Here is a 14611-nt window from a genome sequence, read left to right on the forward strand (position 1 = left end):
ATGATTTGCCCAAAACTTTCTCTGAAGCCTGCAATTATGCTTTCTATCCCTGCTACATTATAGATTCTAGTATCCCCCAGTAGTTTTCTTTAGCTAGTCAATATCTAGAAAAAGTTATCCAGGAAGACTTTCAGTTGATCAAGAAACAAAATAAAGAGATAATAAATCAGTGGCAAGGAGGAGGAGAAATCACTTGAGTAGGAGATAGGTACTCGTCTCTTTTGGACATGACCAAACTGTTTACCTTAATTAGAATAGGGGTCAATAATAGAATAGAGGAACAATCTATGAGAGTCCAAATTAAGTACCCTGCTGCTCCTATCATCCTCTACTTCATGAAGCCCTGTGATGTGCTCCAACAATCCAGCACAACTCAGATACATTAATGAGTAGATAACAGAACTGTAGTGATACCAACATCAGATTTTCTGTCAGTTTGCTAGAAGAAACAGGTTTCAGAAGAACCACCCATGATATTTAAGAGAATGCACAGAAAATGCTTTAAAGTAGAAGATGCAAACTGGCATGCCACTAATAGAAAACAGGTGGAAATTTTGCCTGATCCACAAAATAGCTTTAAGTTAAAAAAATTTCACCCCCAATAATATTTTCAGCTCCTCTTGAAAACTCTGAAAAGTCTACCAGCATGGAACCCACATTCCTTAATGGCAATAATAGCTGGACCTTTAGACTGAGTTGATTCTTCATTTTACAACAGTAAAATTTCTCTCAGAACTAGTCAGTTAACTCTTTATATCATCATTCTGGCCTCTGCAGGAATTAAACTTTTGAGACTTTGGTATTAAGATTTCCATTAAACCCAAGAAAATCACAACTATACTTACTTGCTACAGGGATCTGAGGGAGAAAAAGAATGGCATTCATTCTGTCTCTGTTTCTACACATGGATCTGAACTATTTGTTCAACACACTATCAGGAACACAAAAGTCTAGTCATCTTCTAGAGTCCAGTACCTCCATAAGACACCCAATTCTATAGAAACTCCCTCTTCTAGCTTTTGTCTTGTTTCCTAGACCTCTGACTCATTCTACATCTAACCCCAATTCTTAATATATGCATCTCAGGGGCTGGGTTGTGGCTCAATGGCAGAGCACTTGCCTAGCATGTTTGAGGCACTGGGTTCAATTCTCAGCACCACATATAAATAAATAAAATAAAGTCCATTGAAAACTAAGAAAAAAAAATATATATATATATATATATCTCAGTCCTCTCTGCTTTGATTCAGGTTTGATTCTCTAAGTCAAATCATTTTAAATATAATTTGGTATTTGTTCTCCAATTCCAAGAACCTGAGATGCAAGTTGATATTTTTTATCTTCTGTCCATCAGCTCCTTCCAAGAGAGAAAGAACTAGGGGAGGCAACCAAATCAATCAAATCAAATCATCTATCATCAAATGTGCTGGAATAATGTGAAAATCAAAGAGAAGCTAGGAAAAAGTTTCTCTATTCTCCTAAAAGGATCAAATGATTTCCATTTCAGAATTGTCTCTCTGTCTTGAAAAACAGATTCTTTACAAAATAAATAAATGTACAAATTTTAATTATAATGTGCAATATAGATGGAAATCTTGAAAAACAGAAAGAAAGGGGGCATCAACTACAGATATACATAATGTTTTTTAATTAATCACATCTGCTTTTCTAAGAATTAAATTTACAATTGGGCATGATTGTGCACACCTGTAATTCCAGCAACTCTGGAGGCTGAGGCAGGAGGATCACAATTCAAGGCCAGCCTCAGCAATATAAGGAGGCCCTAAGCAACTTAGGAAACCTTGTCTCAAAATAAAAAATAAAAAGGGCTGGGGATGTAATTGAGTAGTCAAGACCTCCTGGGTTCAAACTCCAGTATAAAAAAAAAAAAAAAAGGAGGAAGAGGAGGAGGAGGAGGAGGAGAATAATAATAACAACAACAACAACAACAACAACATTTATCAACACCAATTCCAAGATTATTTCACTTTAACTATTTAGAACAGACTGCTAATTTAGAACAGACTGCTCTTCAGATGACAAAAATTCTGACAAAGTGTTAGCATTTGGGCATGCAAAGATAAGTAGGTCACGCAACTTTTCTTTGCTGATTTCACACAAATAGAGTCTTAGCATGACTTATATTTATGAAACCTATTCAAGATAATACCTTTATTTAAAACATTGACCCAGTATATTTCTTAATCACCAACTAAAAGACCAACATACAATGAACACATTAGATACAACATACAGACAACACATACAATGAAGATAATCTTAAGCAGTTCTAAGGGAAAGATGTTCTATATGATTTAAAGGGAAGGGGAAAGGGGCTGGGGATGTGGCTCAAGCGGTAGCGTGCTCGCCTGGCATGCGTGAGGCCCAGGTTCGATCCTCAGCACCACATACAAACAAAGATGTTGTGTCCTCCGAGAACTAAGAAATAAATATTAAAAAATTCTCTCTCTCTCTCTCTTCTTTAAAAAAATAAAAATAAAAATAAATAAAGGGAAGGGGAAAAAACTCTCTATACTCTCATACATATGTATCAAGTTTCTTAATTCCACCGTTAGGTATATATCACTACCTCGGGCTCACTTTTCTGTAAAGTGAGGCACTAGGTTTTTGTTTAGAGGAGAAATAATTGACTCATATTGTACTAACATTTAAAAATTAAGCAAAACACTGAGTTCCTATTTTGCCTGTAGCTATTTTACCCCAGAAACCAAGAAACTTAAGGTAAGCACTTCCTTTAGGCAAAGATGAAAGGATGCTGATTTCTGTCAGGGTACCTTCCAAGGGAGAGTTTAAAAAAAAAAGATAGCTAGGCAAAAAATTAGGATACATGTACAAATTGTAAATGTTTATAAGGAAAAACGATTCTTTCTAAAATCTCAAGGAACTAAATCAAATGTTATATAAAGTCATAACATTTTTTAATCTAATCTCTATTATTTCCAGTGTTAAGTCCAGTCAAATCTCTTGCTCATGCTTATAAGACCACTAACTATAAGAGGTATCATGTTTTTATATCAAGTATTTTATTTGTTTATTTGTTTGCCTATTTATTTAGAGTCTGGGTGCTATGTTACCAACGATGGCCTCAAATTCCTGCCTCAAGGGATTCTCCAGCCTCAGCTCCCTAAGTAACTGGGCTATAGGTATATGCCACCATGCCAAGCTCAAAAGGTCTCAATTAATAAGCTAAATCAAATTTAAACCAACATTTAATGATATCACAAACAAACCCAAAACAGTAAGGAACTAGCAAGCTCTTAATTAAAACCCAATTCCTAACAAGTTAGATGCTACCTTCAGATAGAGAGATCAAAATGATTATGAGAAGATAAAAAACAACCTGTTAAGTTAAAATAACATTTAACACTCATTAATAAGTAATGTAAATGCAGCATTGCATTTTCCTCATTCATCCCTTTCTGACAAACCAGTTGAACTTCTAAAAACCAACAAAAAGAATGAGGTCAAACAAGCAGTGGTATTTTTAAGGCAGTTATCAAGATAGGACATTTCTACTCTCATGAAAACTTCATTGTCTTAAGAGCATTAAGATACCTTATTAAAAACATTTTGGTATATGATATAATATTCATCAGCAGGTCCTTCCTCATTACAGCCCACTCTTTCAATTTCTGTAATTATGTATCTTTGCGTACGTTCCAAAAATTCCTTGTCACATCTACTAATGATAGGAGGAAGAACTGCATGTTTATGTATTTCTTGGATGGACATAAGTCACAATCTGCACATTTAGTCACCAAAGAAAAGTGAAATCTTGAACTGCTTTTGTAACAAAGCCAAAACTTTGATAAACCTGAAAAAAAAAAAAGACCATCAATTAATCTAAAGGCTTAAAAATTATAAATTGAATATTAATCTAAAACATCATGTATTTATTTGAGAAAAATTCCCATTGATCTGTTTTTAAGAAAAATATTTCAATCTATAAATTAAAAGGTCTATGCTACAGAGTAGGGTATAATTCAGTAGTAGAGTGCTTGTTAGCATGTGCAAGGCCCTGGATTTAAGCACCAGCACAAAAGAAAAAAGAAAAAATAAATAAAAGATCTATGCTATTCTAGGCCATGTAGATATCTCTGGGATAGAAATACCAAATACTAGTTAATTAGGAGTTCTTCCTTTATTATCCAAGCACAACTCCTCATATGTATCATATAATAGATGGTTTAATGCAACACTTTCTTTTTCTTTATTTATTTTTTTCAGTGCTGGGTTTCAAACTTCAGGCTAGACAAGTGTTCTACCACTGAGCTATACTCCAGCTCTCAATTTATTTTTAGATCACATTTTAATAATTATAAGGATACTTCAGGCAGCTAGAAAACTCAAACGAAGGTTTAATATTTTATTTGTTTCATGTGGAAAAACGAGTTAGTAAGTCTCTTGATGACACAAATAAGGTCAGATAGGGCTGGGGTTGTAGCTCAGTGGTAGAGCGCTTGCCTTGCATATGTGAGGCTCTGGGTTCGATCCTCAGCACAACATAAAATAAATAAAAATAAATAAAGATGTTGTGTCCATCTACAACTAAAAAAAAAAAAAGGTCAGATACTCTCCTACCCAAGTGCCTACCTGGCCCAGTCACAGTTGTCCAGCATGCAGTACCTATGAAAAATTAATTTTTATAATAGATTTTATAATGATTCGCATCCTTGATACAAAGGTGCTAACTGAAAAGTAAGAGGCAGGGCTTCTGTTAAAATCCATCCATCAAGGCTGGGGATAGGGCTCAGCAACAGAACCTTTGTCTCACATGTGGGTTTGATCTTCAGCACTGGAAAAAAAAAAATCCATCCATCAATAATGTCAAAGATAACAGTACTTTGGGGAGTACAGTTTTCAAACAGCTTTTTACAATGCTTTTGGCAAAGAATCATTATTCAACTGAAATTGGATACAGAAGGTGATTCCTAAAATTCACTCACATTAACCCATTGAGTAGGTTGGGGTTGTAGCTCAGTGGTAAAATTCGTGAATTTGTGTTTAGCATGTGCAGGGCCCTGGGTTCAACCCCCAGCACCAAAGCAAACAAAAAAAACATACTGTCATTGTATTAAACATCAGACAGAACACTTGGTTGGCTTTGTCTGGCAAGGAAAAACATTTTAACTTTTCTCCCAATTACAGAAATATATATCCATGGAATAAAATCTGAAAATATGAACCAAAGAAAACTATTGAAGAAAACAAAAATCATCCAGAATCCTATTACCTAAAGATAATCATTATATTTCCTACCAATCTTTATAAGCATTGGGTTCAAATTCTATATTCAGTTGTGTATTCTAATTTTTTCACTTAATTTTTTTAATTCTTTTACTTGTAGATAGACACAACACCTTTATTTTATTTATTTATATGTGGTGCTGAGACTCGAACCCAACTTCTCACACATGCTTGGCAAATGCTCTACCACTGAGCCTCAACCACAGCCCTTTTCACTTAATATTAAAAGCACTTTCTATTTTGTTGTTTTCAACACATAAGTTCTAAAGATTGCAAAGTATTTCGTAGTATGATATTTTATAATTTGTTTAACCATCCCCCTAATTTTGGATAATTTCACTATTATAAATAATGCTGTAATGAATAAATGTCTAAACCAATTTTATGATGTTTTGGCAATCAAATTAACATCTGGTTATCTGAAATAACATATCTATTATTTTCTATATAACTATAAAAACTATATAACTATAAAACCTACATAACTATAGGTCATAAAAAAAAGGAGAGACAACCAAAATAATTTTGAAGTTTAAGAGACCAAATTAATCTTATACTGATGAACTAGATAACAAAAAGTCAATGTAAACTACAACAACGTAATAACCCATAAATGGATAAACAGTTTTCTTAAATGAAAAAAAATCAAGTGAATTTTTATTCATTCCTTGAGCCAGTATTTATTGTCTACTAAGCACCAAATAATATTTCACAGCTAGAAATTCAGCAATAAATAAGATAACGCCACTGGCTCCTTGGAACTTAAGATGTAGTAGGGGAGACACACTAAAAACAATGTTTTTTTGTTTGTTTGTTTGTTTGATTTTTTTTTTGTGTGTGTGGGGGGGAGTGCTGGGGATTGAACCCAGGGCCTTGTGCATGCAAGGCAAGCACTCTACTAACTGAGCTATATCCCCAGCCCCAACAATGTAATTTTAAATAGTAAAAGATAAAAATCAAAGGAGGAAGGAATGGATTTAATCACCAGGGAACAGATGGTCAAATCAGAATACCAGTGGCTTCCTATAACCCTTAGGATAAAATTCAAATTCCTTTACTTGACCTTTTAATGCCCTTTAGGAACCAATGACTCTTTTTCTCTCTGATAAAATCTACCCTTTTCATGTTCTTGTCCTTCTCCCCATACCATTCTATCCTCACCCCTATGAATTTGCCCTTTTACCTTAGGATCTTGTATATTTCTCCTTTCCTGAAACTCTCATCTCACACTCATCTTCCCCTTTCCCCCAAAAAATTCTCACACACACACACACACACACAAACACACTGCATCACTTGTTCTCCAGATCTCAGCCTATATGGTTTCAGGAAAGCTGCCCCGAATTCCCTCAAACTTGGTCAGTGCCATTGCCATTGTTCTCCTATAGTACTATGCACTTCCCTTGTCACAGAATTATTACACTGTTTTATAGAGTTTCTGTTTATATTCTCTGCCTCTCCCATTAGGACTTAAATTTGACAAGATCTGGAACCAAAATGTTCTCATCCCCATTACCCCTCCTCCACCCATGTGCACTCCAGTACATAGTAGTCCCTCGAAGAGTGGGTATTCAACAAATATTTGCTGAATAAGCAAACAAAATCTTGTCTCAGAAGACAACTGACTTATGGTGGCCTCAAACCAGGAAACAGTTAAATTATTTATTCCTTAGCATATTCAAAATGTCACTGAATTACATATAACAACTAAGATTGCCATTCACTTGTTAATTCATACTAACTGAGCTATATCCCCAGGTTCATTCACTTAGGGATACATTAAAAACAAGTCACCTGGATTCCCAATCAAGTCTGTTGGATCTAGTAAATGAGCCACTGCTACAGAGCAAAGAAGGCAGTGTGAAGCAATGAGCAGAGTACACTGGACTACAGATGCCCACAGAGCATTTCACTAACCTGTGAGAGAGGAGAGAACATTAAGTAGAGAACATCCAGTGGAACAATATAGGGTAATGCTTAAGTTGTGCTATACTTACTTCTTCAATAAATACTGAGGGCATCTACGTGTATCTGTCATTATTCTAGGCACTGGAGATACCAAACTGACTAAAACAAAATCCCTAACCTCTCAAAAACTACATTCAAGTAGAGACAGACAAAATATAAGTGAAAATATATGACAGATGCGGCAAATTGAATGAAGAAAAATAAGACAGTATGGGGGATAGAGTACAGAAGCTGGGAGGGTGCTATTTTATGTAAGACAGGGTCAAGAAAGAGGAAAACCTTCACTGACTAGGTGACATTTCAGAAAACATGTCATGCAGATTCCTAGAAGTGGTTGAGGCAGAGAATAGTAAATCCAAAGGTCTCAAGGTGGGACAGTTTATTTAAGGAACAAGAAGGCCTGTGGGTTGAGAGGCTTGTGGGAAGCCGGTGGTGGCAGTTGGGCTCTGGAGGTTTTCCTGAGGAGCTGTTTTATTTGGCGTATGTGGTTCTAAAATAAAGTTCGTTTCTTTTGACAAGTGGCTCCTGAAGTGTGCCCAGCCAGACTGTGGCATTTGGTGGCTCGCACGGGGAACGACTGAGGGTAAGTGATAAGGTAAACTGCTCGTCCCTGAGGGCAGAGCGAGAGGATGGGTAGCCATTTTAATATTCTTCTTTTGTTTTGCTTCACTTTTGTTTTAAGTTGCCTGTCCCTGGAGATGTGTAAAATGGAAGAAAAACCACTCACAACTGAGGAACAGATAGGGAGAAAGGACGGATGGACATTTCAGGAGGCTATTATAATGATTTTGTGTTGTTCCAATTTTGTTTCACTCTGTTTCAGTTTTGTTAGGTGTTATCTTGTTGGGTTGTATTATAGTAGAAATATGGGATCAGAAATTAGTAAAAAAACAAACCGAAAGAGTGTTAAGTAAATTGTTAGAGGAAGGAGGCATCCCAGTAAAATCAAGAGCACTCAGGGCATACGTTGATATAATACAAAAATGTAGCCCATGGCTTTTTAAGGAGGAGTTGTTAAATATATCACAATGGAACCATCATGGTGAAGATTTAAAAAGAATAGAAAAGAAAAGCCCAGGGACTCTGCCAGTTGGCACATTGCCATTATGGACGTTGGTATCTTGTTTGCTTAGTCCAAAGCCTTCAGTTCAGACAAAGGTAGAGGAAGGAGAAGACATATTGATTCAAGTAAAAGAGAAGGTTTCTCAAGTTAGTCAGAAAGAGGAAAAGATTCAAGTAAAAGAGAAGGTCTCTTGAGCTAGTCAGATAGAGGAAGAAAGCTTAGAGCAGAAAAAGCCATCAGGGGAAAAGTTACAACAGGAGACTGCTACTAACACCTTTCTATCACCAGAGGGTGTAAGTGTCCAACCAACAGCACCACCTTCATATGCTGGGAGGCCCCCAACCCCTGCAGTTGAGAGTTGGGATGCTGAGACAGGATCTCAAATATTAACATGCCTTGTATTTGAGGCAGGAGGGCAGCGAATTCACCATGCTTTAAATTTCAAAACAGTGAAGCAGCTAAAAGAGGCTGGAACAACCTATGGTCCTCAAGCACCCTTCACTGTAAGCATGGTCGAATCCATTAACAACTTGAACATGACACCAGCAGATTGGGCTAATATGTGTAAAGCTGTGCTAAATGGAGGACAATACCTGTTATGGAAGGTTGCCAATGAGGAATTTTGCAAGGAGACGGCTAGGCGAAATGCAGCAGCTGGTTATCCTTAGAGAAATCTAGATATGTTGTTAGGAAAGGGACCTTATGAGGATCAGCAGCAACAAATTGCATATAATCCTGGTGTATATGCACAAATTGCTGTAGATGCAGTTAAGGCATGGAAGACTTTACAAGGACATGGAGGTTTACAAGGTCAATTATCTAAGGTAATACAAAGAGCTAATGAACCTTATGCTGAATTTGTAGATAGGCTTATTCAAACAGCTACCAGAGTTTTGGGGAATACAGAACAAGCAATGCCATTAATAAAACAGCTGGCTTATGAGCAAGCGAATCGTTGGTGCAGAGAAGTCATTAGACCATGGAAACATGAAGATTTAAACACATATATAAAATTATGTAGAGACATTAATGAACAAGAGCAAGTCATGGCAGCTGCAGTACAACAGGCTTTAGATGCCAGGCCAAGAACATGCTACAATTGTGAACAAACAGGACATTTTAAAAGGAATTGCCCCATAGGAGGAGGGTTTAACAAAACTAGGTATCAAAGGAGTAGAATACCAGGTATTTGTCCACGATGCCGTAGAGGGAGACATTGGGCTAATGAATGCCGTTCTCAAACCACCATAGAGGGTACTCCATTATCAAAAAATGAACAAGGATCAGGTGTTTATCCACGATATCGTGGAGAAAGGCATCGGGCTCCGTTGCCAAAAAATGGACAGGGGGGCCCAATGCTCCAGGGCCCAAAACCACAAATATACGGAGCACTGGAGGAACCCAGCAACCCCATCAGGGTAGTGCCCAGGACACATCGTCCATCAGATCCCTCATCAGACAAACCAGAGGGAGCGCAGGGTTGGACATCTGCGCCTCCGCCAGAGCAATACTAACTCCAGAGATGGGAGTTCAAATCATTCCCACAGGGGTAAAAGGACCTCTTCCCAAAGGAACAGTAGGCTTATTATTGGGACGCAGTTCTTCTACTCTAAAAGGACTTATGATAAGTCCTGGGGTAATTGATCCCGATTATGAAGGTGAAATAAAAATTATAGCCAGTTCTCCAAAGGGTATATCAGTAATTTCACCAGGAGATAGAATAGCATGGTTACTAATAATACCCAGCCTACATGATAAATTTTCCAGTCGTACTGTAGAAAGAAGTTCCAAGGGATTAGGCTCCACAGGTGTAGATTGGGCTATGCTTTCTTTAAATTTAGATTCTCGTCCCATGCTAAAACTAAATATTCAAGGACATGAATTTAATGGGCTACTGGATATAGGTGCAGACCTTAGCATCATCTCTCATCAAGAATGGCCAAAACATTGGCCATTACAACAAGCCACTCAAATGCTTCAAGGCCTAGGAGTGGCGACTAATCCCCATAGAAGTGCAATGGTATTAGATTGGAAGGATCCTGAAGGATGTGAAGGAACTATACAGCCATATGTATCGGATCATCTTCCCATAAATTTATGGGGACGAGATGTCCTAGATCAATTAGGTTTGACATTAACAAATAACATCAATCAAAATGCACCCACTATTATGGCTAAACAAGGTTTTAGGAAAGGAAAAAGATTAGAAAAACAAGAACAAGGTATAGCAGCACCAATACAAATAGATCAAGGAACAGACAGACATGGGTTGGATTTTCAGAAAAGGCCACTGAGACAATAAAAATTACTTGGAAATCAGAAAGACCAGTATGGGTTCCTCAGTGGCCCCTGATTAAAGAAAAGATACAAGCAGTCCATGACCTGGTCAAACAACAATTAGCGGAAGGACATATACAACCTTCTGTATCTCCCCATAATACTCCCATTTTTGTCATCAAAAAGAAATCTGGTAAATGGAGATTACTGCAAGATTTAAGAGCCATTAATAATGAAATGGTTATTATGGGACCTGCTCAATTGGGGATTCCTCAATTGTCTGCTTTGCCAAAAACCTGGTATGTTTTAGTTATAGATATTAAAGATTGTTTTTTTTTTCAATTCCAATTCATCCTGAGAATAGTCCACATTTTGCATTTACTATCCCTGCACTGAATCATGAAGGTCCTGATTAGAGATATGAATGGAAAGTACTCCCTCAAGGGATGGCTAACAGCCCAACTATGTGTCAAATTTATGTTAACAAAGTAATCCAGCCACTTAGAAATCAAAATCCTGAACTACAAATATTTCACTATATGGATGGTGTATTATTAGCACACAAAGATAAAAACACATTGCTAGAATGTTATGCCACACTTACAAACTTATTAAAAAATTATAATCTAGAGATAGCAATAGATAAAGTACAATTAAATTTTCCAATTAATTACTTAGGAGTTCTATTATCCTCAACCATGGTCCGTCCACCAAAAATTCAAATACGAGTAGATCAACTCAAATCAATTAATGACTTTCAAAAGTTACTAGGAGACATAAATTGGATAAGGCCTTATCTAGGTATACCAACAGGAGAGTTGGGACCTTTATTTGATATCCTAAAAGGTCCATCAGATCCAAATTCACCCCGAATGTTAACGCCTGAAGCAAGAAAGACATTAAAAATCATTGAAACATATATAGAAAATATGCATTTGGATAGAATTGATATAAGTTTGCCTTTATTATTTATTGTACTACCAACAAAAAATATTCCTACAGGAGTATTTTGGCAAGAAGGTCCATTATTATGGATACATTTATCTTATTCTCCTAACACTATTCTTACTAGGTATCCTGAGGCTGTAGGACAATTAATACTCAAAGGAATAAAAGCAGCAAAGGGAGTGTTTGGAATTTCTCCCAATAAAATTATTACTCCATATACTATGAATCAAATTGATGAGTTAGCTAATGAGTTAAATACTTGGGCAATATCATGTGCAAATCTAATGTTTCATTTGATAACCACTTACCATCTAATCCTTTATTGTCTTTTTGGTCATTTCATCCTGTAATTTTTCCAAAAATGACAAGAAAAATACCTATTATGAATGCTCCAGATATATTCAATGATGGATCAAATAATGGTACAGCAGCAATAGTTACACCTGATCAAACTTTTACATTTTTAGTACCCAAACAATCAGCTCAAAAGGTAGAGCTTAATGCAGTTTTACAAGCTTTTGTGATGTTTAAAGATTCTGTATTTAATTTATTTTCCGATAGTCAGTATATAGTTTAATGCTATAGTATCCCTTGAAGATGCTGGTAGGATTTCCCCTTCCTCTACTGTTTTCTCTTTGCTTTCCACTATACAAAGTCTAATCTGGGACAGAAAAGATCCATTCTTTATAGGACATATCAGGGCACATATTGCCTGGAGCCCTTAGTTTGGGCAATGATTTAGCAGATAAAATTACACATGACATATATATTTTCTCTACACTAGAAGAAGCTACAAATTTTCATAAAAAGTTCCATGTCAATGCTAATACTTTACAAAAGCATTTTAAAATAACTAAGGAACAAGCTAGACAAATAATAAAACAATGTCAAAATTGTGTGACCTTTTTACCACAAGTTAATCTTGGAGTCAATCTTAGAGGATTGATACCTAACCATATTTGGCAGATGGACGTCACACACTTGCCAGAATTTGGAAAATTAAAATATTTGCATGTTACAGTTGATACTTCTTCTGGATTTTTGATGGGCTCCTTTCATGCTGGAGAAAAAACTAAAGATGTTATAGCTCATTGCTTACAAAATTTTGCCACGGTGGGCGTTCCAAAACAGTTACAAACAGATAATGCCCCTGGTTATACTTCTACCTCTTTTAAACAATTTTGCTCAACATTTGGCATTACTCATATAACAGGAATCCCATACACTCCACAGGGACAAGGCATAGTTGAAAGAGCTCATCAAACTATTAAAATGTACTTATTAAAGCAAAAAGAAGGAGTTGGGAAGGGATATATATTCCCCAAAGATAAACTTAAAATAACCCTTTTTACTCTAAACTTTTTAAATTTGGATTCATCAGGGCTTAGTGCTGCGGAAAGGCATATGTGTCCAAAAAATGTACATAAGCCCAAGGTACTTTGGAAGGATATTCTAACAGGACAATGGAAAGGTCCTGACCCAGTAATTGTCTGGAGTCGGGGGTCTGTTTATGTGTTTCCACAGGGAGAACAGCAGCCGATTTGGATTCCAGAAAGATTAACTAAAGCGATTTCTACAGACCAAAAAGAAGATGATTTGGCTCAAATCCATAACAACTGATATCCAAAACTCCAGTTTGGCTATTCTTACATCTGCGACAGAACCAGGATGCTTTTTTCAATATCTATTTTGTTACTGCCCTTTCCCATATCATGAAGTTCTATTTTGTTTTTTAAGCTCATACAGACCTAGGTTATTGTTTTGCTGATCAGTTCTATTTTTTTGACTATAGAGTTTTTAAACATTGCAATGGAGATTTCACCTGTAAAAAGTTATAAGGCCTTTACTATTATGTTATGTGTTGTATTATATTATGTGTGCACACTTGTGTTTTGTGTTATATGTTTGAATGTACGTATGTCCATATATCATATATGATGAGCGCTCATGAAAAAATGGATCCAAATATTTTTTTTTCACATGATTCAAATGGTTTAATTTAAATTGGGTAAACAGCTGTTGAGGATTGTTTTAATATATGAACAAAAAAGGAGGTAAACAGATCTGTTTGTTTATTTTCACCTTTCCTTTTCATTATATTTAATAATTCTATTGAAGATAAGGTACATTGTTAAGAAAATTGTTTTCTAAAAAAAAAAAAAGAAAGAAAATTGTTTTCTTTTAGTGCCTTCTGGAATGTTATATAATTTTTTCTTTAGCCATTATTGCCAGAATTCCTATCTTTATCCCAGTGCCGGTGAAGACAAAAATAAAACCATTCTACAGTTTCTTCAATAGCCATCACTGAACTGCTTGCAAAACTTGCCTGGACTATGTATCACTGGTATGCATTGTGAACTCACTTGTATGCATTGTGAACTATCTGTTGGTGCAGCGACTTGTGGTAGTGTTGGGGTATTTTTGCTGACGATGTCATCAGTGGTACAATTTTTCCCAAAGGAACCGTCAATTGGCTTGGTGTATTTTCCTCCCTTCTGCTTGTCATGGTCGTTCAGCTAAAATTTGGGGACCAACAGAGGTGAGGCAAAGAACCTCACACACACACACACACACACACATACCCCGCTGATACAAAGACCTATCCACAGGTGTGGCTGTACACTGGACCGGTAGTCAGTGACAGGTAAGATCCAATTGCAATGGTACCAACCTAAGACAGGAGGCTGACGCCTTGAGGTCAGCTCATCTGATAATGGGTAAGAACCATATGTACTATTGGACAACCTAAGGCAGGCACAGTCCCTAAGCCACATGCTTGTTGTTTAAATAGAGAGGGGGAGATGTTGAGAGCCACAGCCGAAGGGGCCCCAGCCCAGCTGATGATTGGCTCACAGCGGCCCCAGCAACTTCTAGCTGCCAACTGATTGGCTCCTCTGCGGTGATGCTCATTGGGCTGTTTCCCCGCCTTTTCAGACCATGGAGCTGCTCATTGGGGGACTTTTTTTGGCTCCGCCCACGCAACCCAGCCAATTGGCCTCAAGAGCAGGAGGAGTGGGGAAGGTTGAGAGGCTTGTGGGAAGCCGGTGGTGGCAGTTGGGCTCTGAAGGTTTTCCTGAGGAGCTGTTT

At 36.8% G+C, this 14611-nt stretch overlaps 1 protein-coding gene across 1 annotated transcript in view; it reads right to left on the reverse strand.

Annotated features, from left to right (window-relative positions):
* Positions 1–14611, reverse strand: part of Clhc1 (clathrin heavy chain linker domain containing 1) — a 41791-nt gene that overhangs the window by 24009 nt on the left and 3171 nt on the right. Inside the window, exons 2-3 of the mRNA XM_076833396.2 lie at positions 4615–4816; positions 3577–3835 (exon numbers count right to left, since the gene is read on the reverse strand). Coding sequence (XP_076689511.1) covers positions 3577–3753 — 177 coding nt within the window. The 5' untranslated portion in view covers positions 3754–3835; positions 4615–4816. The remainder of the gene's footprint in view (positions 1–3576; positions 3836–4614; positions 4817–14611) is intronic.

The sequence above is a fragment of the Callospermophilus lateralis genome, chromosome 14 (genome assembly GCF_048772815.1).
Source record: "Callospermophilus lateralis isolate mCalLat2 chromosome 14, mCalLat2.hap1, whole genome shotgun sequence".
NCBI lineage: Eukaryota > Metazoa > Chordata > Mammalia > Rodentia > Sciuridae > Callospermophilus > Callospermophilus lateralis.